The sequence below is a fragment of the Balaenoptera physalus genome (genome assembly GCF_965194825.1).
Source record: "Balaenoptera physalus genome assembly, chromosome: 16".
In the NCBI taxonomy this organism is placed as follows: domain Eukaryota; kingdom Metazoa; phylum Chordata; class Mammalia; order Artiodactyla; family Balaenopteridae; genus Balaenoptera; species Balaenoptera physalus.
The window spans coordinates 20974022-20995034 of NC_138898.1; the positions used below are offsets into that span (position 1 = coordinate 20974022).

The 21013-nt window shown below is 47.9% G+C and overlaps 1 protein-coding gene and 1 long non-coding RNA gene across 5 annotated transcripts in view; one reads left to right on the top strand and one right to left on the bottom strand.

Moving 5' to 3' along the window:
* LOC309645411 overlaps window positions 1-21013 on the top strand; it is a 377709-nt gene that overhangs the window by 93608 nt on the left and 263088 nt on the right. The window lies entirely within an intron of this gene.
* Window positions 2520-21013, bottom strand: part of PPP1R16B (protein phosphatase 1 regulatory subunit 16B) — a 101870-nt gene continuing 83376 nt past the window's right edge. The window contains exons 6-12 of one of the 4 annotated variants that reach the window (XM_082430195.1): window positions 19302-19426; window positions 15151-15276; window positions 14536-14611; window positions 13734-13863; window positions 13464-13632; window positions 10525-10560; window positions 2520-7241 (exon numbers count right to left, since the gene is read on the bottom strand). In XM_082430195.1, the coding sequence (XP_082286321.1) occupies window positions 6732-7241; window positions 10525-10560; window positions 13464-13632; window positions 13734-13863; window positions 14536-14611; window positions 15151-15276; window positions 19302-19426 (1172 nt within the window). In that variant the 3' untranslated portion in view covers window positions 2520-6731. The remainder of the gene's footprint in view (window positions 7242-10524; window positions 10561-13463; window positions 13633-13733; window positions 13864-14535; window positions 14612-15150; window positions 15277-19301; window positions 19427-21013) is intronic. The other 3 variants (XM_082430197.1, XM_082430196.1, XM_082430198.1) reach the window with 3 other exon arrangements.

Below are 21013 nucleotides of genomic sequence, written 5' to 3' on the forward strand. Positions count from 1 at the left end.
TATTTATTTTTGGCTGTGTTGGGTCTTCGTTTCTGTGCGAGGGCTTTCTCTAGTTGTGGCAAGCGGGGGCCACTCTTCATCGCGGTGCGTGGGCCTCTCACTATCGCGGCCTCTCTTGTTGCGGAGCACAGGCTCCAGACGCGCAGGCTCAGTAGTTGTGGCTCACGGGCCTAGTTGCCCCGCGGCATGTGGGATCTTCCACAGGGCTCGAACCCGTGTCCCCTGCATTGGCAGGCAGATTCTCAACCACTGCGCCACCAGGGAAGCCCGTCTCCTCGTTTTTTGCCTGGCAAAACCCCAAACCTGGTTAAACCCCACTCTCCACCTACTTTCCTCCTGCACCCAGGCCGCCATACAGTGCAGGGGAAAAGAAAGACACAATCACGCCCACCAGTTGTGCCTGAAATTCATGGTCTCAAGTGGGCCCTTAAGGTTGCCTGCTAGCCTCTATTTCCCTACTTCTCTCTACCTTTTCCTCTCTCATTCTTACTCTTAGAGTTTGCTTTCTATTTCACTGAGAAAATAATAGCAGTCAGAGAAGATAGTTCCACATGCTCCCACCACATCTTCCTACCTGTCTGTATCTCTGCCCACATACTGGGCCTCCCGTTGCTATGGATGAACTGTGTGTGAGCCTATCTAACGCCAGTCCTTCCATTTGGGCAGTAGTTGCCAATCCCCCTGCTACTAACCTATGTCTCTCCAGCAATTCCCTCCTCTTTCCTGGATCATCAATTTCCCTGCTTTACTGGTTCATTCCTATCAGCATACAAACATGCTGTAATATTTTTCATCCTGCAAACAACACTCTCATGACCCTACATCCCTCTAGAGCTTCCTCCCCATTTCTGTCACTTTTATAGCATAAAGCCTCAAACAAGTTGTCTATACTTGCCATCTCCAGCCTTCCTCCCATTCTGTCTTGAATCCTGTCCAATCAGGCTGATTCCTACACTGGCCAACCAAAACCACTTGTCAAGATCATCGTGAGGGACCTCCCTGGCAGTCCAGTGGTTAAGACTTTGCCTTCCAATGCAGGGGTTGCAGGTTTGATCCCTGGTCGGGGAGCTAGGAACCCACATGCCTCATGGCCAAAAAACCAAAACATAAAAAACAGAAGCAGTATTATAACAAGTTCAATAAAGACTTTAAAAATGGTCCACATCAAAAAAAAAATCTTAAAAAAATAAAAATATTGTCATGAGCTCCACGGTGTTAAATCTAATAGCCAATTTTCAGGCCTCATTTTCTTTGTGTAAATGAGAAGACATATATACAACTGTAAAGTGCTTCATAAATGTGGGACGTTACCATTATCATGTATCAATATACTTTTTTAAAATAAATTTATTTATTTTATTTATTTTATTTTTGGCTGCATTGGGTCTTCATTGCTGCGTGTGTGTGGGCTTTCTCTAGTTGGGGTGAGTAGGGGCTACTCTTTGTTGCGGTGCGCGGGCTTCTCATTGCAGTGGCTTCTCTTGTTGCAGAGCACGGGCTGTAGGCACACGGGCTTCAGTAGTTGTGGCATGTGGGCTCCGTAGTTGTGGCTCGCGGGCTCTAGAGCACAGGCTCAGTAGTTGTGGCGCACGGGCTTAGTTGCTCTGTGGCGTGTGGGATCTTCGTGGACCAGGGCTCGAACCTGTGTCCCCTGCATTGGCAGGCGGATTCTTAAGCACTGCGCCACCAGGGAAGTCCTCAATATACTTTTTTAAATGGATGAATGTCCCCTGCTACAAAGATACTTCTGTTCTTCCCCTCTCTCCCGATACCCAGCCTGTTTATGAAATTTTTCAAGCCCAAGTGTGGAGATTTCTGTGTGTCCCTGCTCTGGCAGCCAGCATCCAGAAGGGTCCGAGACAGCATCCTTTTTCATCCTCTTCCAAGACACCAACAAACTTCTGTATGTGATGAAAACAATGACCACTGTCTGGGGCTGTGCAACCATAGAGTTTGTCAATCTCTCTATTGCTTAAGGTCAGAAGTGAGAATAACCACGGTCTCACCTGCTGAATTGTTGTAATAATGTGAAGTAGTATGTAGTATTTTACTTCCCCACTATAAACTGTATGAGGAGAAGGACTGGGGTGGAGTGGGGAGAAGAGGATAGGACAGGTCAGTGCACTCCAAGAAGAGAACAGAAGAGAAGGGCAGCCCTGTTACATATAAATGTGTCATCAGACAACCATTTGAAAGTGTGGGGGAAAATGTTATATGAGCTTATAGGGCTCCATGTTAATTTCAAAAGAAGCATTTGACAGAGTGAAGCTCATTTTCAACCACCCTTCTTTTCTTGACTTCAGCAGGTTTCACCTTCTTGCAGTCTAGAAAGATACCTCTCTGTATCTGAGCCCTCAGAGCTCCCTCTGATTCAGGGGCCAACTGGGAGAGCCCTCTGTGGCGGGATCAGGGACCTGGAACCCTCCCCTGCCCTTTATCCCGGGCACTACCGTTTTATGAATTCAAATCATTAGGGTTCAAGCAAGCTCATAGCAATGACCACAGCCACACTAAACAGGTGTTATTAAAAGGAATTTAATAATCTTAATTAAAAACTCTTAACAGCGAATTCTGTCACAGGCCTTGGCAGCTGGGAGCAACTCCAGGGGTGTGCCCCTCTGGGATGTGGTCGAGTCACAGTCTCGAACACGGGACTCACCACTGCCGCATGGCGTGGTGCTACCTGGAAGTTACTTCAATACAATATCAAAGATCCACGAGGATTTTTTTTTAAAAAAGTTTTAAATATATTAGACTCTCTTGATTGCCATTTTTACACAAAGCTGCTGATACAGTATACAGAGTTTTAACTTTTTTTTTTCACATAAAATACATTTTTCTTAAATGTTCTCTGTACATCAGTGGCTTCTGGTCTGGTGAATTATTGCGGAGGGCTGTGGGTCTGCAGACTTTTCCTGGTTGCACAGAGCCAGGCCCCGCACTGTGGCACTTGCAATGCCCATGGGAAGCAGGCCCTCCGGCCAACTGGCTAACAAGAGACTGTCAAGGAAAGCTTCTAGCAGAGGCGGTCACTTCTGCGGAGTCACCCACTGACCACATGACTCTTTGCTCTTATGTGCCCTGGGGGAGGGGAGGCTGTCCCCAGGCCACAATAGCAAGAGTTAAATACAGTCCTTCTGGGCATCCTGTAAGGAGCGCCCTCCTGGAAAGTGTCCCAGTATTCTGCTCTGGGAAAGCAAGTGGGAGGGAGAACTCAAGATCAAAAGATATCTGACACCAACAACCAAAATGGTCTCATGTTATTACAAGGCCAGCAAACTGGTGGGTAGGACAGGGGACACAGCTTTGTTAACTTTTCTAAGCCTATTGAAATTGATCAAACAGTACAGAGCAGTTTCACCAATGCTGCATATTTGATGGAGAATTACATCCTGAAGTCTTCAGAAGACCTGGGCTTAGGGTGCACTCAACTTCCTGGAGCTACTCTCAGGCCAGAAACTCACTCTCTGGTGATAGCCACCAATTTTCAGTTGTTTGGGGCATAAGGTGGGAGCAAGGGCCAGAGCTTACAGGGAGCCATGTGGCACATGCTTTAGAAGTAGCCTCCTTTAATCTGCCAGGAACTGCCACCAGACCTGGGTCTAAGCGGGAGCTGGGCATCTGGTCGACCTTGCCAGCTTTCTCCCTGCTCCTTGATTCACACCTGCCAGGAATAGAGGCAGACTCCTGAGGAAAGTTTTCTATATTAAAGGAGAAGCTCCTTTTCCTCCCAATATCCGTTGGTGGGGCAGGAGGACTAGGTAATACATGAGCAAAAATGAGGAAGAGACGATGAGCTCAAGAACCTGAGATGCGTTTGGCAACAAATTCCAGACTCCTTGTTCTTCTAGACACTGACTTCAAACTGGTATTATACAGTGGCTGAAAGATGCTGGCCTAAAGGCAGTTATCCTTGAAAGTCCCAGGTGGACTTGGGATGGTATCTGCCTGGAACCCAAGATCCAGCATCTCCATTTAGGGGCATCCCGGGGTGGCGATGTCAGCAGCTTCCCAGCTAAAGGAATTCATACTCTAGGGATTCTAGGAGCGGAAAAGCAAAGGGTTGCTGGACTAGGACGCAGCCTTTCTGTCTCAGGTGAATTGAATGGGGCTGCTGGTGCTCATGGTCCTCAAAGGATGGAAATGCAAAGAGCGATCTCCTCACTCCCTCATTCCTCCTTCATCCCCGGAACCTAATATAGTGCCTGGTGAGTCACAGCTACTCAATAAACTACATGAGTGAATAAATGAACGACCTTGGCCCCAGCTTGTCCCTCGACACCGAGGAGACCCACAGGGAAAGTTCCCCCGGGTGCTTGAAGGGAATGGTTTAATCCCTGACTGAAAACATGAGCTAAAGCCCAAGAGTCTGCAGTTCGCTCCTGTTAGGGGACCAGCTGGGATTCCCAGCCTTCTGGGTGGGAGAGGAATGGCCCAGGAGGCAGGAAGCAAAGGAGGAAGGAGGGAATAGCCAGAAGGGCTCAGAGCGGGTAATAAATACCTTCAGTCTCTGGCCCCCGAGCAAACAGATCTGAAAACGTAACACAGCTCTCTCCTAGGAGCGTGTGTCTTCCCTCAGCACCTCCCAGCTCGCAGCTCAAGTCGGCTCAAGAGGAATTTCAGTGTCAGTCTGATCTGAACACTATTTTAAAGCCTAAAAGGTACGTGTGTTTTGCATCATCCCTGCCCTGCTCCAGCCATAGGATGAGATGACGGAGAGTCAGCCCCAAACCCCAGGGATGTGGCAGGCGTCACGCACACGACCTGCCTTTCCACCCTGGCCTGGATCTGTCCTGGAGCTGGGGTGGGAGTGGCCTGGTGCTGTGACTCTCCCTGCATCCAGGAGCACCGTTCTCTGACCCAGCTGCCCTGCTCCTGGTAAAGCATCAGCAAGGCCCTTGGGATCCAGCTCTGCCTCTGGGCTATGGGAGCCGTGGCGGCCACAGTGGAGGACTGGGACAGACAGGCGACCTCATTACTAGGACTGTGGCACAAGGGGGCTCCTCCAGCCCCAGCCTCTGGCCCAGAGTCTCTCGGTGAGAATTTCTCATAAGCTCAGAAAGAAAAGGGTTAAAGGAAACCCAGATTTGTCCCCCAAATTCCAGAATCTGGACCTCAGGGGCCCCTTCAGAGCTCTAAAGAGGTAGTTTGAGACAAGTAAAGGGTGCACAGAGCAGGAAACCAACCTGCAGTTAGTTATACCAGAAGGTTTTGGCTGAGCCCGTGGACAGCGCCCAACTCATGGGCAACAATTTCAAAGGGGCTCATGAGAGAATGCAGTGGAGAGATGGCAGGCAGCCTGTCCCTCTCCAGCATCAGAAAGATTGGGGCTATGAAATAGTAGAGCTGGGGCAAGACCCAACTCCAGCCCCAGCACCGCTCTCCTGAATGCAGTGCAGGGTGTTGGACCATGTGCACCTTGGATTTTCAGCCTTGGGCTGTCACCACTCTGGCAGGAGCAGGATGGGAGCCCCCGAGCCAGACAGGAACTCACAAGGGCCAACTGGCAAACCCGTCTCACCAAGCATTCCAGAAAAAGCAAAGCTGGGCTGGGAGTGCTGAGCATTCACTCTGGGAGAGGCAGGGGCCCCAGCAGCCCCCCCACTGCTCACTCTGATGGCTTAGTCTGAGGAGGGCCGGCTGAGACAGGCTGGACTGAAATCAGCCGAATATTCACAAAGGTTGGCCAGGGCGCTGGGCTCTGTCATGGTTACCAGAGATGTCTGCAGAAATTAACAACATGAACTCGCCTCTCTCCCTGGAAAAGCCCTTCCAACTGAAGTTTCTCGCTTAGCTTCATTTGTCCAACACCAGTCAGTAAAACCTAGTGATCTTGATACTGTTCAGGAAAGAAAGCTAATTCAGTGGACCCCCTTCCCAACCTGGAGCTTTGTAGCCTAAAAGAATTCTTTTATCAAATGCACTTTTGGAAACGCTACCTTTGTTCTCTCTCCCCTCCATTTTTTTGATGCTTCTATCCAAGAGCAAAATATGATTTGGATTATTCCAGGATTGGAATAGCCGGGTTTTCCATCTCGGCCCCTGGGCACTCACACAGCTGGCATTTGGCACAAGCAAGGCTGTGGGGAGCAGGCCTACGCCCATCTCATCCACGCCATGTGGGTGCATAGCTCCCTCTGGACGCAGAGAGGACCTCCTGCTCCTGCCGGATGTGGATGACGATACAAAACCCTGGAGGGCTCCGGGCAGGATGACAGGTATCAGCTTAGCAGCCCTCCTCCCCTGCTAAAGCCATGTTGGCAGTGGCGACAAAACTCCTGAGTCTTAACTTCAATCCTCTTGGGAAGAGCCCACAAATTCTCAGTCCCACCTGCTTCCCATGAGCCCAGCTGTGTCATCCCTACACATGTTGATTGTGTGTGCGTGTGTGTGTGTATTGATATGTCACATGTGAGTACTGGTCCAGAGAAGCCTTTACCAACAACAGAACTGGAATCCCAGCCCGCCCTCCCGAAATCTGACAGCAGGATGAGTCAGGAAGCCACTAGGGGCCTTGTATTTTGATGGCAGACAATGCGGCAAGAAGCAGAACGGTGGGAAGTGGTGGTGCTATGGGCAGCTGGCTGAGAGGGGAGGTTAGCCTTCCTCTGGAAAGCAGAGCCCACCTCCCCCCAGCTGCCCTCTGAAGCCTCCCCAGCCAGGGCTGCTGGGCTGGCCTGGATTCCAGGGACCCTCTCCCCAAAGCATCCCTCTCCTCCATCCCTCAGGGTCTAGGAGATGCGGCAGCAGCCGTGGACCTTCTCCTCCATCTCCTCCATGGGGGCCTTGAACTTCAAGAGTGGGGGGTCTCCACTGGTGACTGTGTAATACACCGAGGTCCCATTGCTGCTGTACGGGGAAGTTCTGCCTCCGATCAAGGGGGCCTTGCCTTCGCTGCTGCCCTCACCCGTCCTGGCCGTGCCGCTACCCAGATGGGTGCTCAGGAAGGGGTGGCTGAGCAGCTTGGCTGCAGCCCGCTGCCGCTTCAGCTCCAGAAGCGTCTGGGGGCTCTGTTCCTTGTAGCCACTCCAGGGCGGGGTGGCATCGGCCATGCCAGGGTTGCCATAGGCCATGTTGTAGTCCGGCACCTCATGCACTTTCCAGACGTCCCCGTTGGACAGCGCATACTGGTAGGTGCTGACCGGAGCCCGGAGACCGTTCTCAACAGGCACGTCCATTTCACTTCGTGGGATCTTGGTAGGAAACTCAGAGAGCAGCACGGGCTTCTCCAGCCTGGGGTTCTTGAGGGTGAGAAGGACAACGTTACCAGCTGGCTGGAAGATCTGAACCCATACCCCACGTGCGCCTCTGCTGAAAGCAGATTGTTTGGGTCTGTCCTCATCCGTTTTCCCTACCTGGGTAATAAGACCTCTATTTTCCTCTGGGGAACTCACCAGTCTATGGGTTTACATAGAGTTGACCAACTCCCATCTTTGCTCCCGGCGAAAGACCATGACCCCAGGCCTGGCCAATCAATAAACTCACTACAGGAATTGGTTCAGAGGTGGGTTCCCAGTTACATAAGCCAATGCATCTCTTTTTTGTGTCAGTCGATTTTAGTTGGGTTTTTGGTCACTTGTAATCCTTCCTCTTATCCCCTGGTAGATCTCCACTACAAATGGAAGAGGCTCTTACCCAGAGATCTTTTATACCCAGAAATCCCTGGGTAATAAGGACTTTAAAAGTAGCTGCAGCCTAAAAACTATGACTGAAAGGTAGATTCATCTGACAGTGACAAAAATATAAAGCATAGCAAAAATCACAAAGTCAAAAGACACATGAAAAACTAGAAATATATTTACAACCTATAAGAGAGAAAAGGGACTAATTTCCAAATGTATAAAGAGCTCTTAAAAGTCCATTTGAAAAAGCCCAACTACCCAACAGAAAACACAGGCAAAGGACATTAATATGCAGATCACAGCAAAATGTAGATCTATATAGCATATAAATATAGGAAAAATATTCAATCTCACAAATAGTTAATGACATAAAAATTTAAACAACAAAATATCATTTTTACCCAGCACATTGACAAATTTTTTAAAAATATTTATTTATTTATTTATTTATTATTTATTTTTGGCTGCGTTGGGTCTTAGTTGCGGTACGCGGGCTCAGTAGTTGTGGCGCGCGGGCTTAGTTGCCCGGATCCTGACCAGGGATCGAACCTCTGTCCCCTGCATTGGAAGGTGGATTCTTAACCAATGGACCATCATGGAAGTCTCAACAAATTTTTTTTTTTTGGTTGGCGGGGAAGTGCACTGAGTGGCTTGTGGAATCTCAGTTCCCTGACCAGGGATCAAACCCGGGCCTTCGGCAGTGAAAGCGCAGAGTCCTAACCACTGGACTGCCAGAGAATTCCCGACAAATATTTTTAAAGTTTGTTATTATTCAGTGCTTGCAAGGGTGTGCAAAGTACACAGGAGTGTCAACTGCCACAACTTCTTTGGAGGACAATGTCACACCATCCACCAAAAAAAAAAATTTTTTTTGTTTTAAGAAAAATATATACTTTGCACAAGCAAGCCCATTTCTAGGACTTTGTTTCACAGATAGATTCCCTCAGGGGAGCATGGAAACCATCATTAGGCAGGTGGGAAATTATGGCAAGTACTTGTATTAGACTGTTCTGGAGCTGGTAGGAAAAAATGAAGGAAGTCTCTATGTGCTGACTTGTGATTCCAAGAATCTGATTTCTTGGAAAGATCTCCAAGAAATATATAATTAGATTAAAATATGGTAAGGAGAGGAATGCATCCCATAGAAAGTTTCCATTTATGTGTGTGTTTCTTCTGTTTATTCAGTGGCTTCTTCTGAACTATGCAGGCACACTGATGACATACGGGATGGGGGGATGCAGATTCTTGATGGTCTAAATCAGTGCTTCTCATACTTTCATGTGCATATGAGTCACCTGGGGCTTTTGTTAAAATGTATATTCTGATTCACTAGGTCTGGGTTGGGACCCAAATTTCAGCATTTCTAACAAGTTCCTGCGAATAATTTGAGTAGCAGGGATGGAAGACACACGTTCTCAGCCTTGAGTGCATATTGGAATCATCTCGGAGATTTTAAACACTTATACAATGCCGATCTGAAAAGCAACATACTGTGTGATTCAATCAACATACTGTATGATTTTGGAAAAGGCAAAACTTTGGAGACGGTAAAAAGATCAGTGATTGCCTGGGGTTGGGAAGGGATGAATAGGGAGCATCAGGGATTTTTAGGGCAATGAAAATATTCTGTATGACACTTTAATAATGGACACATGACATTATATATTTGTTAAAATCCATAGAACGTACAACCAGAAAAGTGAACCCTAATGGAAACTATGGACTTTAGTTAATATAATGTATCAATACTGGCTCATCAATGATAACGTGTATACTACACTAAAGCAAGAGGTTAATAATAGTGGAAACAGGGGGGCATGATAACGAGGGTATATTGGAACTGTCTGTACTTCCCACTTATTTTTCTTATTTTTTTTTTGGCTGCATCGCAGCGTGTGGGATCTTAGTTACCTGACCAGGAATCAAACCCATACCCCTGCAGTGGAAGCGTGGAGTCTTAACCATTGGACCACCAGGGAAGTCCCCCCGAACTTATTTTTCTGTAAACCTAAAACTACTCAAAAAATAAATAAATACATAAAGTCTATTCATTAAATAGATAAATAGGGACTTCCCTGGTGGCGCAGTGGTTAAGAATCCGCCTGCCAATGCAGGGGACAAGCGTTCAATCTTTGGTCCAGGAAGATCCCACATGCCGCAGAGCAACTAAGCCCGTGCACCACAACTACTGAGCCTGCGCCCTAGAGCCCGTGAGCCACAACTACTGAGCCCGCGTGCCACAACTACTGAAGCCCGCATGCCCATGCTCCACAACAAGAGAAGCCACCGCAATGAGAAGCCCACGCACTGCAGCCAAGAGTAGCCCCCGCTTGCCGCAACTAGAGAAAGCCTGCGCGCAACAATGAAGACCCAATGCAGCCAAAGATAAATAGATAAATAAATAAATTAATTAATTAATACAATGCCTGAGTCCCAAGCCTGGAGATTCTGATTTAATCAGTTGGGACTGCAGCCTGGACATCAGGTTTTTTAAAAACAAATACAAAACACCACCCCAAGGTGATTTTCTTGTACAGTTAAGATTGTGAACCACTGGTTGAAGAGACGGGGTTGTCTTATCACTGCTGTGCCTGCTATCAGTGAAGCAGCTCTGCCAAAACTATGTACCCAAGCCAGCCCTGGGGGTTAACAGCACAGAGCCTTGGCAGCAACCTGACTTGGGAGTCAGGCTGAGAAAATACACCCTTAGATCAGTGGTTCTCAAATTCGTGCATGCACCATAATCCTCTGGAGGGCTGGTTAAAACACAGAGTGCTGGGCCCCAGCCCCAGGGATTATGATTTGGTACATCTGGGGTGGGGCCTGAGAATGTGCATTTCTAACAAGTTCCCAGGTGACACTGACACTGCTGGTCCAGGGACCACACTTTGAGAATCCCTACCTTATAGACTATCACGTCCTTGACAGCACCTAAGACCTTGAAAGGTAGTAGGAACAAAAAAGGAAGGAGCTTTGAGCTTTGTAGCTGTATCCTGTGATCTCCTTGTTCCCTCTGGGGCTGGGACAGGGACCCTGGACCCTGACAGTTTCCCTGGGACAGGACTTCTGAGCACCTGGGAGAGGACTGCCTGCTTCTGGCTATGCCATCTCTGTACCCACTCTTCTCCTCCCCGGTCTGAAACCCCAGCCCCTGAGGCCAAGTGGCCCATCTAATTGCCTTCACTCAACCCCAAACAAACCTGAGCCTTGATGAGGAATCCCCAGAAATTAACAACAACAAAAAACTCAGGCCTAACTCAGGCTGGTCTCCACCATCTATATCCCCCCACCCTATTCCCTACAGGGCTAATGGTTTATGAAACTACATCAATGAGCACTTCTGAGAGAATCCTGGGGCCTGTGAGATCTAAATAAACACAAGGAAAGAAGCAGGTGTGGAGAAGGAGGGGCGGTTGCTTCCCTGAGGGTTTCTTTAGGAATCTCAGTCTCTCCTATGAATCAATAAGGAAAAGATAAACAACCCATCAAAAAAGGGCTAAAGAACAGATGAAGCACAAAGAGATAACCAGTTGGCCAATAAGCACAAGAAAAGGTTCAACAGCATCCACCATCAGGGAAAATCAAATTAAAAATTTGAGCTACACAGCAACCCCACCAGGATGGCTCACACGAAAAGAACTAACTATACCAACAGTTGGCAAGAAAGGTGCACTCACTGCTGAAGGGAGAGCAGACAGGTACAACTGCTTTGGAAAACTGCTTGGCAGGATCTATGAAAGGTACATATAGCCTACTCCGTGACTCATACCGCATTCCTGGGTAAATACCCTACAGAAAACAGTGCTTGTGTCCACCAAAAGACACATACAAGGATGTTTGGAGCAGCTTTATTCAAAATAGCCCAAGCTGGAAACAACCCAAATGTCCACCAACGGACGAATGGGCACATAAATTGTAGAATATGTAAATTACAGAATTTACGGAGCAATGAAAAAGAATGAACTGCTGCTGAATGCCACCACGCGGAGGAATCTCGGAGACACAAAAAAACCAAACACAAAGGACCATAGACTGCCTGGGTCCATTCATATGCAGATGCAGGTGCAAAACTAATCTTTAGTGCTCCAAGTTAAATAGTGGCTACCTTTGGGGCGGGAGAAGTCCTTGGAAAAGGGAACATGGGAGCCTTCTGGGATGACAAAAATGCTCTATACTTTCATCGGAAGGTATGCGTTTGTAAGTTTATTGAAAAATTCATTTAAGATTTGTGTACTTTACACAAGTTACACATCAATCACAAAGAAAAAATAATTAAAGCATAGCTGGGAGGCATTTGAAATGTGATTCGATTTTGATCTACAACTCTTTTCTCTCCCAACCCCCAAGCTTAGGGAAGAGGGAAGACAAAAGCTCCACGTGTACCGGCTCCATCCCAGCCAGTGCTTTGATGGGGATTCTCTTGAGTAGGTGCCTTCTCTCCAGCTGGCAAGACAAGCCTTCATGTGACCTCCCTGTTCATGCAGGGAAGCAGGGTCCCACTGAGACGTTTTGCATCCCTCCAAAGCAACACTTGCTAGAAATGTTTTCAGCCGCTCATCGTGTAATGGAAGAACCACAAAGGCAGACCCCTACTGGTATGGTCAGCCTCTTCCTTCTTGTCCCCAGCAATTCTGCTCTGGTCCCAAACCTGCTCACTCCTCGCAGCAAGGCTGCAGCCATGCATGGACCTGAGTGTATCGGTACTGAGTCGAATAGTGTCCCCCCAAAACTCATACCCACCCCACATCTCTGAGTGTAACCTTATTTGGAAGTAGGGTCTTTGCAGGTGTAATCAGTTAAATTAAGATGAGGTCACATTGGATGAGACCTAGAGGGGTGGGATAGGGAGGGTGGGAGGGAGACGCAAGAGGGAGGAGATATGGGGATATATGTATACGTATAGCTGATTCACTTTGTTATACAGCAGAAACTAACACAACATTGTAAAGCAATTATACTCCAATAAAGATGTTAGGGAAAAAAAAAAAAGATGAGGTCATACTGGATGAGAGTGGGCCCTAATCCAATGACTGGTATCTTTCTAAGAGAAAACAGAGATACACACACATATACAAGGAAGGCCATGTGAAGACAGAGGCAGTGACTGGAGGCCTGCTAGCAAAAAGCCAAGGAATGCCTGAGCCGTCAAAAGCTAGGAGACAGGCATGGAACAGATTTCCCTTCTGAGACCCCAGAAGGAGCCAACCCTGTTGACACCTTTATTTTTAGACTTCTGGCCTCCAGAACTGGGAGAGAATACATTTCTGTTGCTTCAAGCCACGAAGTTTGCAGTAGTTCGTTACAGCAGTTCTCAGAAACTAATACAGCATCCTCTTAGGAAAGTGCTTTAATGCCCAGACCATTGGCTCCTCCTGGAGCCGGCTTCCTAGACGTCCTGCCAGCCCCTTACTATTTTTCCAAAATTTTCTTCCAACCTGATGTCTCAACACAATTCTCAACATCTTGTTATATTTCCCCCGAAGAAGTTGTAGTGCCCTCTCTCCCAGGGTGGCTGCCTTACTAAATCTCTCTTCTGGGAAGCCCAGAACTAAATCTCTCTTCTGCTGGAGCCCAAGCAGGCACATGGTGATCACTCACTCCCTGGCAATTATGAGTCCCTACTGTGTGCAAGTCTCCCAGCTCCGACACGAACACACCCTACGCTTGCCACATTAACCACGGTAGCTGCCCACATCAGACAGGATCCAGCTGGTTTAAGGGCACTGGCCAGCTGACCTCCCTCTGAAGGCTCTGAGATGAAGAAGCAACACCAGGCTGGGACCCTGTCCCCCTCCCATGGCAGTGACCAAGACGGGGGCCGGGCAGGAGGCAGGCACTCACCGGGTCCTTATTCTCTTGGTCTGTCCTGGTCTCCCTGATGTCCCCATTGTAGGTGGAGGTCCGCTGATCCTCGGCTGCGCTCCTCTGCTGCCATAGTATGGCCTCTCCCTCATACTCCTTCCTGTACAGGTTGGTTCTGTCCGACAGGCTGGCTCGACGCACCACCTTCCTAAGGGGAGTTGGGGGTGGGGGGAGATGCTGAGAGGTTGCATCCAGGCGCCATGGGTGGGAGCATCCTCGGGTGCCCCAGCTGCCCTGCCCCTGACTCACCCGCGGCTGCCCGCACTGGACGTCCTCCTGCTCAAGGATGACTTGTGCCTCAACTGCGACTTCATGATCACGTCATGCTTGTGTTTCAGCTCCAACAGCAGTACCTTGAACTCTTCCTCTTCACACAGGTCTGAAGGGGCAAAGGAGCCCATGGTGGGGGATAGTGCAGGGGGCTGTGGCCCCTGAGGGCCCTCCAGACCAGAGGAGCTGCCACGCCAACCCACTGAAAACTCCCAGCATCTTTTGGGACATGGGAGGAGGGGAGAAAACAGTGCCAGCCTTATTTCCTGGGCTACGACTCAGTCCTTAGAGGAGTGTAAGAAGAGGAAACTCACGTCCCATGTACAGTCCCAATTCCCAGTTATGACAGAAGGATTCAGACACCTTTGATAGCTTCCAAGAGGAGTCATTAATTCTCCACAAAAAGTATCAAGAGAAACAAGCAGGTACCCCACGTAGCCCAAGCAAGAACTTATGAAAAGATACTGAAATCATACATCCCTACCCACTCAATCCACTTCATCCTTTAATTCAGCCGTCTACCTATTCGCTGAAGCAGTCATCCATCCATAGACTCATCCTCTACCCACCCATCCTCTTATTCATTCATACATACATTCATCCACTTATCCATCCATCCATCCATCCATCCATCTACCACCCATTAATTTATTCATTCATCCAACTATCCATCCACACACCAACCCACCATCTATCCAACCATATATTTAACCATTTATCCTCTATTCATCAAAAAATCGATGAATGCTTATGTATGCACCAAGTGTTGTCCTGAACTTACCTATTGGCATCTCATCCATGGACGTCCTAGCACTGAGACTGGCCCCATGGGACACCAATAGCTCTGCCATCTGCATCTGAAACACAGGAAGAAGCCCAGGTTCCCCCCTGCCCAGGGCTCAGAAAGCCTAGGAGGTGGAAAGAGTGTTCAAAGCTTCTTAGGATGTGATCCAAAGAATGGTGGGGCAAAGTTGACTCCCAGGGAAGCCTCTGCCCCCTAAAGCCAGGAATCCCGGCAAATGCAATTGGCTTGACACCTCCTCCAGCATGTCTGGGCCATACCAAGGGACAGAAGAAGGAGTCAGCTATAACTCCAGAGCTGTCAGGTGTTTAAAGAGGAATGGTGAAAGCCACAGAGATTTCTATCTGGGAAACAAATGGAGAAACTATTCAAGGCAGAAATGTGGGGAATTTTCTAGCAAATTGGATTGTCGTCTTGTTAGGACACAACTCGTCAATCATTTTTGCAAACTCCCTAGGTCTTTTCATATCCCACATACTAGCCGTAGCCAACACCCTAAGTGGGTCTTGTGTTCTTTTGAACCAACTTCCAGCCCAAAGGACAGCAGGTTGACCCTGTGCTGGCCTCCTTCACAGCCCTGTGGGTGACAACTACCTGTCCCCAGAAGGCGGCCGCGTGCAGGGGCTCCCAGCCATCCCAGTCCTTCACATCCACGCGCACCCCGTGGTCCAGGAGGAGCTCGGCTGCCCGCAGGTATCCATTGGCTCCAGCTATGTGCAGCTGAAGGAGAGGAAAGACATGAGCATTCCCCATGGGGCTGGTCCCTCATTTGGAGGCAGGAGAGCCCGTTCCCTGACCCAAGTCCCAGATCATACTTGGGGCCAGCAGAATGGAATAGAATGAGGTGGAAATACCAGCCACGTTACAGAGCATTAGTAAGTCTGCAACATGGAACTAGAAGGTAAGGCAGACAGGCAAGCCTTTCTCCCCTGTCTTCCAGCCCTATAGTTAAGGCAACAGCATTTACTGAGTCCCTACTCTGCATTGAGCCCTGTAGAAGGGGTCTCAGAGGTCCAATAGGGTGGTTTTAAAGTATGTCTACAAATTCTTTGACACATCTCTCTTTAAAAGATGAAGCTTAGGGAATTCCCTGTGGTCCAGTGGTTAGGACTCCGCGCTTTCACTGCCGAGGGCCTGGGTTCAATCCCTGGTCGGGGAACTAAGATCCCGCAAGCCATGCAGTGCAGCCAAAAACAAAATTTTAAAAATTAAAAAAAAAAAAAAAGATGAAGCTTAATGCCTCCCTTCTTGAATGTGGGCCAGAACAAGTGACTCACTTCTAACAAATAGGATGTGGTGAAGTGGTGGAGTGTGATTTCTGAGGTTATAAAAGTCATTGCTGCTTCCACCTGAGGCTCTCTTGCATCAGTCACTCTAGAGGGAGGCAGCCATCATGTTGTGAGGACCCTTAAGCAGCCCTAAGGAGAGAGCCTAAGAGATGAGAAACTGAGGCCTTCTGCCGACAGCCAGTGCTAACTTGCAGCCATGTGAGTGCACCATTTTGGAAGTGAGTCCTCCAGCCCCGGTCAAGCCTTCAGATGACTGCAGCCCTGGTTGACATCTTGACTGTAACCTCATGAGAGATTCCATGCCAGGGCCACCCAGCTAAGCTGCTCCCAGTTCCCTGACCTACAGAAACGATGTGAGATAATAAATATTTATTGTTGTTTTGAGATGCTACATGTTGTGTTAGTATGTTATGCAGCAATAGATACCCAATATATCCAATAAGGGAAAGCTCATGTTGAGGCCCCATCGTTCCTACCTGGCACCATTTAAGGTCTCTGGTGATGGATACCACCTTGCAGACCTCAGTTGTCCACTTGCCCAATCTCCCAGAAAACACATAAAGTGCTTAGCACGTAACGAACCCTCAGTAAGTGATGAACATCCTTAGAGAGCCATAAGTGACAACAAGATGCACTGTGGGAATGGATGGAGGAGCGAGAAGGAGACGAGGCAAAGAGAAACCAAATGCCCAGCCAAGGTGGGAGACAGGTGAGAGCCCAAGGAGGCCAGCAGAAGCCAGGCTGGGAGGAAATCAGAGCACTCTCCGGGGGGGCCAAGATCTGGGGCAACAGAGCCCCAGCCAGTGGGATGGGGAAAGCATGGCCTTCAGAACAGAGCCCTGATGGCCAGATGCTGCATCATCCTGGGGTCAGGGTGCTGCAAGGTTCTGGCAAATGGAGGTTTTCCTTTATTTTTTAATTTGTAGAAAAAACTCAGGGTGTGATCTGGTAGAGGCACACGTGAAAGTTGGTATCATTATCTGATTTATAAATATCTGCTGCTCGCCAGTGGTTGAGAATGACACACAGTTGGCCAGCCAGACACTACAAGCTGTGGGGTCACATACATGGCTAGGAATAAAAAGGTATGACTGGGAGAGCAATATTGGTGGTTTTTTGTTTTATTAAAGTACAGTTGATTTACAATGCTTCAGGTGTACAGCAAAGTCATTCAATTATACATATATATATATATATATATATATATATATATATATATATATATATATATTCTTTTTCAGATTCTTCTCCATTATAGGTTATTACAAGATATTGAATATAGTTCCCTGTGCTATACAGTAGATCCTTGTTGTTTATCTATTTTATATACAGTAGAGTGATAATGTTAATAATAATAATGTGTTAATCATTAGCATCTATTGAGAGTTTACAGACTCTGTGCTGAGCGCCTACATGCAGAATCTCATTTAGTCCTCCCAACAATGCTTAAGGAAGGTACTATTCATCTCCCCACTCTACTGGGAAGACCTGAGACCTAGTATGTGCCCGGCCCATGTGGGTGAGCCACTATGAGGCTAGCCCAAGCGGAGCAGACCCCTGTATCTAGAGGGCTAAGCCACAGACCCAGAGGAGCTCCAGCTATGGTGGGCAACTCCCTGATACAGCCTGGCCATGATTTCATACAGCGTTCATGCAGCAGTGTTCAATCCAACTACCTGACTCTATCCTTGAGTTCTGGGCTGAACAGGTGATCTGAGCAGGGACCTTGTTCATAGAAAAGGGCATGAGGTACATAAACCTAAAAATAGAACTACCATACCATATGATACAGCAATTCCACTGCTGGGTATATATGTAAAGAAAATGAAAACACTAATTTGAAAAGATCCATGCACCCCAGTGTTCATAGCAGCATTATTTACAATTGCCAAGATATGGAAGCAACCTAAGTGTCCATCAAAGATGAATGAATAAAGAAGGTGTGGTATATAGAGACAATGGAATATTACTCAGCCATAAAAAAGAATGAAATTCTGCCATTTGCAGCAACGTGGATGGACCTAGAGGGTATTATGCTTAAGTGACACAAGTCAGACAGAGAAAGACAAATATGTTATCACTTATATGTGGAATCTAAAAACTAAAACAAATGAATGTATATAACAAAACAGAAACAGACTCACAGATATAGAGAGGGACGGGGGAGGGGCAAGATGGGGTAGAGGATTGAGAGATACAAACTATTATGTATAAAATAAATAAGCAACAAAGATATATTGTACAATACAGGGAATATTGGCTATTGTTTTCTCAGAACTTTAAATGGAGTATAATCTATAAAAATATTGAATCACTATGTTATACACCCAAAACTAATATAATATTGTAAATCAACTATAAAATAAATAAATAAATAAATAAATAATTTTTAAATAAAAAAAACTTTAATTAAAAAAAAAAAAGAAAAGGGCATGAGGCAGAGGGTAGGGCTCAGGAACAGGCAGGAGAAGCCCAGTTGTCACACCTGGGCCACCAGGTCAGGCCTGAGGGATGGTGAGGGAACTTGGTACTGCTGAGCTCTACCTGGTGAGCTGAAGATTCTGAAAGCCCTGAGTGCTCACGATCACACAGACCACAAGCCTAGGGCAGGGCCCAGCCATGGGCAAGGTTGTGGGTGGTGGGGTGGGCTTCCAAGGCCATGCTCCAATTTTCAGTTTAGAGGCTGCAGAAGCAGACCTTCCGCAATACTGCGCTGTATCATGCTATGAAAGCCTATGAAGAAAGATCAAGAAGGTTTCCCAAGTCACTGACACTTGAGCTGAAAGGGTGAGTGGAGCTAACAAGGCAGATTCGAGAGAGAGAAGGTTCCATTGTTCTCCATCTCCAGGGTCTAGTACCGCATGCGGCATAGAGGACGTGGATGGGTTGGCGAACCGATGGATGGATGGGTGAACCGGTGATGAATGGGTGCCTGGGGGTGTCTGGGCTCTGAAGTCAGGGAACCCAGAGGAGAGGCTGTTGCAGCAACATCAGGGACAGCCAACGAGGCAAAGCACTGGGGTGGGAGAGGGGACACTAAGGCAGGGGAATGAACAGGGCAAAGCAAGATGACCTGGGTGAACAGATGAACATGGCACCAGTGCTTAAGCGGGAGACATCACAGGAGGAGGCGGAAATAATGAACTCAGGATGGACACCTGGAGCTTGAGGTAAAGGAGAAACTTAGAGACAGAAGAGGCGAATGGCAGAGCCAAGCCTCCCACCCAGGGCTCCCGACTCCCAGCCCCAGCTTCTCAAAGTGGCTGAGCCCCACTCTACTAACTTCCCACATTCCAGGGGCACCCCTGGCCCCAAGAGGTGGGGGAGGTCCAAAGCCATGGACAGGCCCCAACTGTATAGGCTTGGCCTCCACCGGCACTGGCCCAGTTCAGTTCTAGCTGGTCTGGGTTCTGGTCCTGACCCCCCAGCCCAATCCAGCCTGGCCCCTCTCCTCACCAGTGTGGCACCCTGGGCATCTATCCAGTCAAGGTCCTGGCCGGCTGCGATCATACAGTGAATGTCCGAAATCATCTGCTGCTCAGGAGCTGCCCGCTTCTCATTGATTTTCTCTTGGGTGATGCCTGCAGTGGGGAAGGGGGGATCGAGTCAGCATTCCCAGGCAGAGAACCCCAGGGGGAGCGGAGGGGGGGCAGATTGGGGAGGCATGGCTCCTGTCCCCCAGGGTCTGCCAGTCAAGGGGGTAGATAGATATGCTCAGAGATCATTTCTCCCAGGCCCAGTGAATACAAACACCACGTGTTGGGCCACAAACAACGTCCATTCCTGCCTGGTACCCAGTTGGCATTGTAGTAATATTGATTACTGTTACACACACAGTTCTTCTACCCCTACCATCCACCTACCTGCCTCCAACTGCTCAAATACCTGGCTCCATCTCATCCTTTAGGTCCAGCCTGGACCACCTCCTCAGCTGGCCTCCCCTGACCACTCTATTTGACCAGGTCTCTGTTAATTTCTTCTATTTTGTCTACAGCTGTGTTTGCAGCACCAGGCATGATGCTCAATGAATCTTTATTACGGCAATGACTGAATTACTGAACATATAACTTTTGAATGGAGAGCTGAATAAATGTGTCCCTCGAGATTGAGGGACACAGAAGCACATTTCAAGCCTGAATCTCTGGCTAAAAATTTAAGTATTACTAGCAGCTGCTAATGGTATTTAAGGAGAGAGTGATTTACTCTGAAAAAAAGGTCCATGAGATCAAGCATTCTTGGATAGAATTCAGGGGAGGTCTATAAACTTGAAAGGAGAAAAAGAATGACCTGTTTATTTTCATTAACGTTTAAATGAAATGTAGCATTTCCTTCCATTAGAACGTATGCCAAATTCACAGTAGAACTGGCAGCGCCTGTGACTTTGTCACCAACAGAAACTGTAGGTATTTTCATATCATGTTATCTTATTGTTTCATGAATCAATAACGTTTCTATTTCACACATTTAAAAATATTTCGGAAGCTCTACTTTAATAGAAGTGGTTTCCTTTATAATCCTATGGCTTTGATAACTGCATTTAAAAATATTATTCTGAGAAGGGTCCATAGATTCACCAGACTGGCACAAAAATTGTTAGGAAGTTCTGCAGGTGAACAAGGAAAGTGCCAGGGCCAGGGAATGGGCAGGCCAAAAGGGCAGTTCCCGCAGCCATCTGGGAAGAAACACCAGCGCAGAGCCCGGGCAGGACTTTGGACTGCAGTCCAGGGTCTGGATTTGAGATTTATTTCTAAAGAGGAGGTCCTTCAGGGGTATGCACTGGGGTGGCGGGTGTGGGCAGATCTCTCTGATTGCTGCATTCATTTCCTCTCTGAAGCTCACTTGTAAGCTGAGAACAGCCCACATCTTGTTTATCTAGGGTCCCTGGCAGCCCGCGTGGTGCCTGGCACAGAGCAGGCAGCTGCGAATGTTCTTGACTTTGTATTATTTTTCCCAAATGGGAATATATCTTTATTGTGAATGTTTATGGAATTGAAATTGTCACAGCTGACGAAGAGACCCAGCCAGCTGAGGCCACCCGTGTGTGTGGTTGACACAGATGAGAGCAACGCCCCCCTTGTGCACAGCACGTTTTCCAGGGTTGTTCTGTGTCCGCATCTTGCCCATCACATGGGTAACAACCATCGTGGGACCCCATCCCAGTTCCTGAG